General features: G+C 44.1%; 1 protein-coding gene across 1 annotated transcript in view; it reads left to right on the forward strand.

The window, feature by feature from the left end:
• The window catches only part of LOC310871383 (NACHT, LRR and PYD domains-containing protein 3-like), a gene marked incomplete at both ends in the record, with an annotated part of 28,546 nt that overhangs the window by 13,843 nt on the left and 3,683 nt on the right, over window positions 1–11,020 (forward strand). The window contains 2 exon segments of the mRNA XM_083782868.1: window positions 5,979–6,128; window positions 6,561–6,604. Of these exon segments, the coding sequence (XP_083638994.1) occupies window positions 5,979–6,128; window positions 6,561–6,604 (194 nt within the window).

Consider the following 11,020-nt stretch of genomic DNA (forward strand, 5'->3'; position numbering starts at 1 on the left):
GAACCCCACACTGCCTCCAATGAGACACTGAACCCCACACTGCCTCCAATGAGACACTGAACCCCACACTGCCTCCAATTTGACACTGAACCCCACACTGCCTCCAATGAGACACTGAACCCCACACTGCCTCCAATGAGACACTGAACCCCACACTGCCTCCAATGAGACACTGAACCCCACACTGCCTCCAATGAGACACTGAACCCCACACGGCCTCCAATGAGACACTGAACCCCACACTGCCTCCAATGAGACACTGAACCCCACACTGCCTCCAATGAGACACTGAACCCCACACTGCCTCCAATGAGACATTGAACCCCACACTGCCTCCAATGAGACACTGAACCCCACACTGCCTCCAATGAGACACTGAACCCCACCCTGCCTCCAATGAGACACTGAACCCCACACTGCCTCCACTTGTTGTGCTGAGTTCATTAGCTATTTTTTGCAGATTTGCCACACATTCCTTAATTTTCCCTTATTTGTATATGATAACATGTTAGGTTAGAAATAAGCAATGCAGTGACACAAACATGTTTCAAAAAGTCCCAAGGTCGAATTAACCCGGAAGCTAACTTCCAGAATCCTGGCGAGTCATGCACATAAAACCATTGATTTAGTGAAAAAAAAGAAAACCGCTAAACAAAGGGTATTAATTCAATTTAGTACAACATATAATTAAATATTCAATGTTTTTTTTGTCTCACACTTATTGCATGAGAGTTGACAGCTCAACATTCTCTCAACTCTCAACATTTAAAAACATAACCATACTGTAATTTTCACCTGATGTGAATTCATGTATCCCCTAGCCCAGGGGTTTTCAACTGGTTTTGATCCAGGGACCACCATTCTGACTAGCAGCAGCCTGGGGACCACCATGTTGTGTCGGGTGGGTCCATCGTAGATCTACGATGGACCCACCCGACACAATAGCGGTGGGGCATTCATGCACCATGGGTTAAGATTGTTTTTGTTTTCTTCTTACTTGTTACTCACTAATCACACTATCACAGGCTACATTCATGAGCTGGACAGTAGGTTTGTTTCTGACAACCCCCCCCCCCCCCCCCCCCCCCACACACACACACACACACACACACACACAGAAACAGGATATATATTTTTATCTTATTCTATTTTAATAATCTTCTCTTTATTTTACAACCTGCACTACATTTTACTAGGGCCTTATACAGTACCTTTCTAACATACAGAGGGAACTGTTCATTGTGTACCGTCACTTTAAAAGCGTAATGTATACATCATCGTACGACGGCGTCACACACCAAAAATAGCCAATTTACAAGCTCACACCGGGGCTCCACCGGGCGCGATGCGCCTCCGTCATGTGCGTCAAAAAACGAACCGGCCAACCGGGGCAATTTTAATGCAGTCACGCAACGCAACACAAGCCCGAACCTTGTTGCATCGCGTTGTGAGCTTGTAACTCTGCCTTTTCGGCAACGATAGACTGAGAAGTTGCACATTGAATAGTGAATACGTCACGTATTATGTCAGACTATTCAATCGATCCGCGGCAGATATTATAACTCTATGGCAGGGAGATTTGACTTTCCCGAACGTATTATTATGAATTGAATGAATAATTTATGGAAACGTCTTACCGTGCTTGCCTTGGGCAGCAAGCACGGTAAGCATGCATGCGTTGGGTGGAAGAGCAGGATGGTTGTTCCGCTGGCAGCTGATGACTCCGTCAGCTTTTTTTTTGTTTATTTGACACCTTGAGCACTTGACTTTTTGAAATGTTAGATTCGACTTAAGTTATTATTATTATTATTTACAAACAAGTAAAAAGAGTGCAAATAAGTTTTATATTATATATTAGAAAGGTAAAAAAAAAAGGCATAAATATAACTTTTCTGAATGCCTGGCTGCGGACCACCAGCAGTACCTCCGCGGACCACCAGGGGGCCGCGGACCACCGGTTGAAAACCCCTGCCCTAGCCTATCCAGATTCAGGGGTTATGCATTTTTCTCCTGTCCCGTCCCGCCACAGGAGCCAGCCCGCACCAACCTTCCCCCCAAACATATATTAATCAACCACCCGCCCGCCCAGCGGCCTGCAAAAACAAAAAGTAGCCTAACGACCGGCTTTTCAACACCCAGCAAGTTCAGTCCATTCAATTTCAATTGCTTTCGAGAGAGAGAGAGAGAGAGAGACAGAGACAGAGACAGAGTGAGAGAGAGACAGAGTGAGAGAGAGACAGAGTGAGAGAGAGAGGGCAAGGACGTGCAGAGGGAATTTGTAGTGCAGGATCTGGAATTTGAAAAGGCACCTTTATTTTTCATTTTCATTTCTACCCAAATTTAGAGGAATATCTAGGAAATGGAAGGAAACCCAACCAGTGCCCTGCAGCCCAAATTATTGGTTATCAAAGTAAAATGAGCATTTGCATGCTTTACTGTTATTAATATTAGCTTAAGTATGGCATAATCACATTTGCTTGATTGCCTAGGGTATAACTGACTGACTGACTGACTGACAGAGAGAGAGAGAGAGAGAGAGAGAGAGAGGGACGGAGAGAGAGAGATGGTTCCTGCGCGAGTCATAAATTATTTGAATGAACATATAAAACTTATACATATAGGCTATACGTGACATGCAGTGTTGGGCGCGTTACTTTAAAAAAGTAATTCGTTATAGTTACTAGTTACTTCTCCAAAAAAGTAACTGAGTTAGTAACTGAATTACTCTATTGTAAAAGTAACTAGTTACTAGGAAAAGTAACTATTTGCGTAAAAGATATGTGCAATATGTCTAAGAATTTGGATTGTTTTTGGGAGCAGGTTTCACAAGGTGCATAGAGTAGAACAGCATAGACACGTAGCCTTACACATAAGACATAATAACCTTTTGCCATGAGGGAGAAATAAACTTCAACTTCAATATATGTATTGCACTTCAATATAATATTTATTGAACCTCAACAGTAAACCAGGTGTAATTGCCTACACCAGTGGCTCTCAAACTTTTTGGACCTCAAAAGTCCAACAACTTCAGACAAGACAACTGGTAGACAATACTGTCTAATTAAAGACACAAATTGTCTCAGAACTTAAGACAACTGGTCAGTGGTCAGTCACTCACACACACGCACGCACGCACGCACACACACACACACACACACACACACACACACACACACACACACACACACACACACACGAGAGGCCCTCCCCTGCATATCTCTCTCTCTCTCTCTCTCTCTCTCTCTCTTTGCATGCAGTCAGGCTGTCAACATTAGCTTTAGCATTAAAATGGTCTGTGTAGCATCAAGCTTTCACAACTAACTGCTATGTTTGTTTTATTCTAACCGTGTGAAGCCCAACACACACCGGCTCCGTCCGACGCGGCGCGTTGCTGCGCGGCGCCGCCTGGAAAATAGAACTGGTTCTATCGGCGCGGCAGGCGGCGCGACGCGGCGGACGGAGCCGGTGTGTGTTGGGCTTCAACAGGAGAAGCAGCCCCATTGCACACACGCACACACACACACACACACACACACACACACAGAGTCACAGACACACACACACTGTCAGCCGGCCCGTGGTAACAGAAAGCTTGGGGACGCTTAACATAATAACGGAGCACATTTCTTTGTCAGTAACGGTAACTGCGTTGTGACAATGACAATTGTAATTCATTAGATTACCCGTTACTGAAAAAAATAACGACGTTAGGTAGCGCCGTTTGTTTAAACGCCGTTATAACCAACACTGGTGACATGACATACTATCTGTCTCGGACCAGTTCACTTCACTCGCTTGGTTTGTGTTATCACTACAGCAGTGTAGCTCTCCGCTCGAAATGAATGAATGTCATATTCTCATTTTAGTTTCGATTCTGTACATACTTCGACTTCGTTGTGTGGCGGCGGTACCGCACCCCCAAAATACAAATAAGAAAGATTGAATGCAGATGCGCTCATTGTGCTGATGGTTCTGACTTAGAGCCTCAAGAGGGGAATTATTTTAACGAAAAGCAACATTCCAGTTCAGGATGGAGAGGACCATTTCTCCGACAGTCAAAAAGGCAGGGGCTAAAGCCCCCTTCCATAATTATAAGATGAACAACAAAAAGAGCTCATGACCCGTCCGCCCGCCCTGCGGGACAACATGCGGGACCTGCGGGCTGCGGGCAATGGGCGGAGTTTGGGCGGAGCCTGCCCTAGAAGCACTCGGCCGGGCGCCATGTTGTTTGTTGGCTTGCTCTGAGGCTACAGTGATTAGTACAGCTAGCGACCGGTGACACCATTGACAGCTAGACTCACGACACAACAGATTCATACTCATTGGTAATAAAAAAGATGGATCGGACAATTTATCACTATCTTATTTATGGAATTAATGTGGCAACTTTACACTTAAAGCACTCAAACTGAACCTCAACCTTTTGGGGAAGTTAACTGAACTGCTACGAGTGTCAAAATACCACCACCTTGAGTTTGTGAGTTTGCAGATCTGCCTTTTTCAACTGTGCTAATAATTTGGGAAATTAGCTTAATAATTGTGTCACTGGTTGCCTGTCATTATTATCTGTAATGTTTACAGATCCTCGTCCCATGCATTTACCTTCAGTGATACATGCAGACAAAATGAATTAATGTTGAATTAATTCAACATGAATGTTGAATTAATTGGTCAGTCTAGTGATGCCTTCAACTCTGTGTAATGACGGTGCTTGTAGGCAGGTTTACCTGAAAAGAACAACGTTTTGTTGCTTAGTTGTGTAACCAAAATAACAAAACAAAAGTAATCTCGAGTGCATATTATTATTATTATTATTATTATTTAGTGTATAGGGGGCATGTCTCTCGTGAACCACGTGGCCGTAACAACAACAACCCAACAATATCGCTGATAACTTTTTATTTTAGCTAAACAACTAAAGCTTTATCTTGATTACTGATTATTATTCATGGAGGAGTCTAAGTAAACGGGACATGAGATGTCTCATGAGCAAAGCTAGGCTAGTCCAGTAGCCTTGTCGTGTAAACAAAGGCTAGAACCATGTAATATGTAAACAACAGCGTGTAGCATTAACGTTTGGATTCTAACTTACCTGTCTGAAAATTATTATTAGCCATTACGATACGATGTTTCTTTGATAACTCCGACATCTCATGTCCTTGGTTTTGCTTCCACTTTGCATTGCATCCGACACAACGCTGGACTGGTGTATGGCGTACCATATCTAAACAGTGACGTCAAAGATAGTAGAGAGATGGAAGATAAACAGTCCAAGTTGTAGTTTTTTGCTAAACGAAGATAGTGGATTGATGGAAGATCATGTACACTGCCTGAGTTCAGTGCGTTCACTGCTTGCTCTTAGTGACAAACAAACAAGATGGTGGCGGAGTTGTCCCCGAATGTTAACACTCTCGTCACCTCGCTCTTTCCCTATAGTAGCGGTCGTCAGTCTTGAGAGACCATGACACAAGTGCACTTGCATTAGATCAGGTGGTGCTGAGGGAGCAGTGCTTTGTGTGGCTGTGCAGTCCAATTTGCGAGTGAAAGTCTCTCTGGCAGCGATTGCACTTGAATGCGTCGGGAGGCATACTATCATCCGACAGAGCATTGCTCCGAAGGAGCAATGCTCCGAGGTGCGCTGCGGGTCGGGAGAGGGTTGCGGTTAGGTTTAGGTGTCTGCCCCGGGGGAGGTTAGGGTTAGGGTGAGGGAGGAGGTAGGTTGTCGTTCGGACCAATGCTCCGTCGGATGAAAGTACTGCACTCGAATGCGTCGCCTGCTGACGCTGATTGAGGTGCTTTCCTCATTATGTTAAAATGACTCCAAACATGTTTGAAGGTGAAATATCCATTTAATCCTGGCCCCCTGTGTGTGTGTGTGTGTGTGTGTGTGTGTGTGTGTGTGTGTGTGTGTGTGTGTGTGTGTGTGTGTGTGTGTGCGTGTGTGCGTGCGTGCGTGCGTGCATGCGTTTGTGTAGGTTGTTAGGCTGCATGGTCTCAAAGGAAGGTTGTTCTTATCTGGTCTCAGCTCTGAGATCCAACTCCCACCTGAAAGTGTTGGACTTGAGCTACAATCACCCAGGAGACCAAGAGACGCTGCCCTCTGCTGGACAACTGCAGACTCTCAGGTATGGACAGACTTGATGTCAGTCAGTGTAAATGTGCCTAGTTGTTGTTTAACCCATTTAGACCTGACACTAGATTCTAGTTTTCATAGTTTTCAGAAAAACCCTGTTTCTATGTCAGTGGTTCTCAAACTATTTCATGTCAAGGACCCCAAAAATGATATGTATTTGGCCACCGACCCCCATCTGAAAATATGTTGTTCCAGGGACCCCCCCCCCAGAAGCTAAAGCTAGTTAATTTTCAAAAATAGCAGATCTGCCAGCTCGTAGCCACGCTAGAGCTTGTAGATCTGCTATTTTTCAACAGCTAAAGTATAATGCTTAACAGGGGTTGGTACAGGGTGCTGTATAGTAGCATTTAATGTTTAATGACATAATGCATTATCTATCATTATTGTTTCTATTATCTTATCTTTGTCTCTCCTTCACCCACAGTGACCACAGTGGAGAGTGCAGGCTGAGACCAGGTTTGAGGAAGTGTAAGTGTTTATTCTGTTGTATTCATGAAATCAAAGAAGCACAACATCCTGCTATGTTGTATGAGCAGCTCATATTATACAGCATGTCACTTTCACTTAACATAACTGTAATGTGTTTATATTAACCAAAACATGCATTATATTTCCTGGGGTGTATTACTAAACACAGTTTTGAGTGAACTCTGCCTACCTATGGTGTCCACATAGGATTCTAGAATTATACACTATGGCCCTCATTTATCAACCGTGCGTACGCCAAAATATGGGTGCACGCCATTTCCGCCGAAGCTTGAAATTGAACTCGTGCCAAGACAAAAATCACGTCTGGTCGGGAGCTGTCGTACGCTTTGTCCTCACCTGTTTTTCTGTCGTAGAACAGCGGAGCAGCATTGTTTGACCAGCTGAGAGGCTGTCACAGGCATCTGAACACATGTATTCACTCCTAAAATGTTAATATAAAACTGTAGCCTAGGTATGGGCTACATTTAAAAAAAGAAAAAAAAGGGAATACATCAATGATTTGTCATATGAAATTAATAGGAGATAAAATCGCGCAATTAAAAACAATGTTGCAGAGATAAAATTGCGCAATTAAAAACAATGTTGCAAGTTAGATGCTTAAGCCATTTAAACAGTGTTTTGCATGAGCACATACATGCGAGGATTTGGGCTGTCTGTGCTGAAATATTTCCATGACGGGGCGTTGGAGAGTATAGTGCAGTGCTGCAGCTGTGGAGAGTCCCAACGTGGGTAGCCTACTGTAGCCTAATCTACAGCAGGCCGATGTCTCTCTGTAGTTACGGTATGTGCAATCTCCTCCTCGTTTAATAAACCCGACGCGTCGCTCGAATGCCAAATGTACCGTGCCAGCACAAGTGGGAACCTCATCGGAGATAGGTAGGCTACCCAGCCAGCCCACCACCACCACCAGTGCCAGCCACATGAGGCTACGGTTTTGGCTGCACATTCATATAATGACAGTTGACAGCCCAGCCACTGCAGCGACTAACGACTGCGAGGCAATCTAAATAGACTGTCGAACATGCATGGTCAGTTGGTCACGGACGGACCACAGTGATAGAGAGAGACAGAATGAAATGAAGCCTCGCCCTCGTTTTTGCGACATGCACAAATGCAATACGACCAAACAACTCATGGATACTATGGTTACATGATGGAAAAATAAATAAAAAGGTTTCCCCCGCTTGCCTTGCTGCCCACCTCACCCCCCCCCCCCCCCCCCTCTCTCATACACACACACACACACAGATGCACGCACATGCAACTTGCAAGCCCAACTGGTGTGTTGTATCTTAAATAAATAAAGAACGAACACCTGCATGAATTAAATAACGCAAATATACAACAAGATGTATTAGTGAACGAAAACCTGAACCTGTGAACCATGAATTAAATAACAAATTGGCGCACACACACGCTGCTGTTTTGCAAATAGGTGCATCTCCTCCTCTCCTATGCCCTGTCTGTCTGTCTCTATCACTGTTTAGATTACCTCGCTAGTACAGTGGCTGGGCTTTCAACTGTCAATTATATGAATATGCAGCCTAAACCAGTCTCGTGTGGCACTGGCACTGCATGGTAGTGGTGGCTGGCTGGGTTACCCTACCTATCTCCGATGCGTCCCCACTTGCGCTGGCACGGCACATTTGGTATTCAAGCAACGCTTCGGGTTTATCCTTAAACAGGAGGAGATTGCACATACCGTAACTCCAGAAAGATATCGGCCTGCTGTAGGTTAGGCTACAGTAGCCTACCCTACTTGACTGCAGAGCTGCAGTCTCCCTCAAATGCCTCTCGATTCATATCATGAAACTATTCCAGGTGGGGGGGCCAGGGGGATTCCAGCACAGGCAGCGCAAATCCTCGTATAGGCCTATAGGGTGTGCGCTCATGCAAAACACTGTTTAAATGGCTTAAGCAAACTTTTTAATTGCTTGCTTGCAATATTCTATTTTTCATATGACATGCCTTTACAAAATATATTTTTTTCACATGTATTATTAGTTTTATAATTTTTTAGGAGTGAAAACATATGTTTAGATGCCTCTGACAGCCTGTCAGCAGTTCACACAATGCTGCTCCGCTTGTGTATGACAGAAAAACAGCTGAGGACAAAGCCTACGACAGCTCCCGACCTGACGTGATTTTTGTCCTGGCTCATGTTCAATTTCAAGGTTTTGCGGAAATGATAAATGCCGAAAATGTAGGTAATTTCCGACGTGCACCCATATTTTTGCTTACGCCGCGTTGATAAATGAGGGCCTAAGTACCTACTGTGCGTCTCAAAGCTTTCAGCACTTCCTCTCTGAATGTAAACTCTCTGGCCTGTAAGAGCACACCAAACAGAAGTGATTTAGTTAAAGACAGCCTCTTTCTAATTAAACAACTATTGATGTGGGCTTAAATAGTTAAATGAACATTAACTGATTTAGTTAAAGACAGCCTCTTTCTAATTAAACAACTATTGATGTGGGCTTAAATAGTTAAATGAACATTAACTATTAGTGAGACATTTATTTAAGAGTCTCAACCACTTAACCCTTGGACTACCAGTCCCAATTTTTTTGTTTGGGTAACAAATTGGCATATTTTTTATTCATCGTTTTAACATACAAGAAAGATCTGGTGGATTGAAGAGATGTTTTTTTTTTTTCATTCATTGCAAATGTATTCTCTCGATTCGCCACCAGATGGCGGGAAAGCATCATTATGCTGATTTTGGCTAAAATAGACGGATCTTCCTAAGTCACTTCCGGTTCAACGATCAACAACATCCTGTAGTATTTTGACCCTAGTCAATAGCTTGGCTGGTCCGGATTGCTAAGCTAATGCTATATTTTTCATAACTAAGTCAAATTAACCTCAAATCAACCCCAAAAGATTGCAAAATATCACATTTTTTACAGCGACGCACATAGAGACGGCGCGCGTGCACGATAGCGCACGATCACGCGGATTTCGGCCGTTTTTTGGTAAATTACATCCAACATTAGTGATATTAGCGAAAAAATATTATTTTTGACCCCGCGATAACTGATATTGATTGTCATTTCGTTTTTTCCGTTAACGGGAGGTTTAGATTTTTCGATTAATTCCGTTTTTTCCGTGAATTGTAGGCCAAGGGTTAAGAGGACCATATAAAATTAACTCAAACTAGTGCTGGTTGTCTGGGCTAGGCCGCAGTGGTGTCCGATTAGAACATTACCGGGATGCTGAAACTTTCAAAGCCAGTTGTAAGGCCAGATATCCTGTCTTATACGGAGTCTCTTGCAAGGAGCGTAGCAAATGCTGCTAGCTACCCTAAACCTTTCAGATTGTACTTATATAAGGTTCTTACTGGGTGCGTGTCATGATGACGATGCCAAACGTGTATCCCCATATATGAGGTTTCTACATTAGCCTGATGTCAGTGCTGGATGTCGCCGTCATCCTCATATTATGGAGCTCTAGGTGAAAGCCTCCGCTACAGCCACCCCTAAGACCTACGACGAATAGCCACAAAGCCAATTTACAAGCTCGCAACGTGTTGCATCATGACGCATTGAGAGCTTGTATATCGGCTACTTTCACCCTCTTTGGACTTTTTATAAATACAGTTGATCAGTACAACCACTGGTTTATTTACCGTAGGAGGTACAATACTCTTAAAGAGATCCATCTAAACATAATATAAGCAATCAAATACTGGGTGAATCTATGTCATCTATTGATTTAAAACAAACAGCCTTCTTTTAAATATATTTTTTATCCCATTTTGTAACCCATTTTTCACCCGTGTGTCAATCATCTAATGTGATCCTGGGCTCTACACACCCTCCACCAACCTAGTCCCCATATATGGGGGACATGGGGAGAGCAACGGACTTGAACTCATGCTTCCTTCATGCCTGAGTGTCCAAGTTTCTCCTTTACACCTGACAGGGGGGAGTTTCCCTGGTTGGATGTAGCGAGTGGAAGGAACACGTTATTCCAACCAGTTCCTTTCCCCTCCATCAGGCGCCCCGGCTGGCCAGGGGGAGGCAGTTTAGTGACCAGGATTACTGCATGTTTTTTGTGAGGGTACCTACCCTAGGGGACACGGGGAGAACATGCAAACTCCACACAGAAAGGCCCTTTCACCAACCCCGCCTTCGGGTATATGGGCACAGATGACGCAGAGGAGGAAACACGCCGCCAGCACCGACAGCGTCCCGAGACAAACAGCCTTCTGAGTTCCACATTAACCCGTTTAGACCTGAGGATGATTCTACAAATGCCTTCTAAATCCTGACAGTTTTCTGAAAAACCCATGTTTCTGTCAGTCGTTCTCAAACATCTTCATGTCAAGGACCCCCAGAAATATATGTATTTGGCCCCCAACCCCCAGCTGGAAATATGTTGTTCCAGGGACCCCCC

Source organism: Protomyctophum parallelum, assembly GCF_964188405.1.
Source record: "Protomyctophum parallelum genome assembly, chromosome: 14".
Taxonomy (NCBI): domain Eukaryota; kingdom Metazoa; phylum Chordata; class Actinopteri; order Myctophiformes; family Myctophidae; genus Protomyctophum; species Protomyctophum parallelum.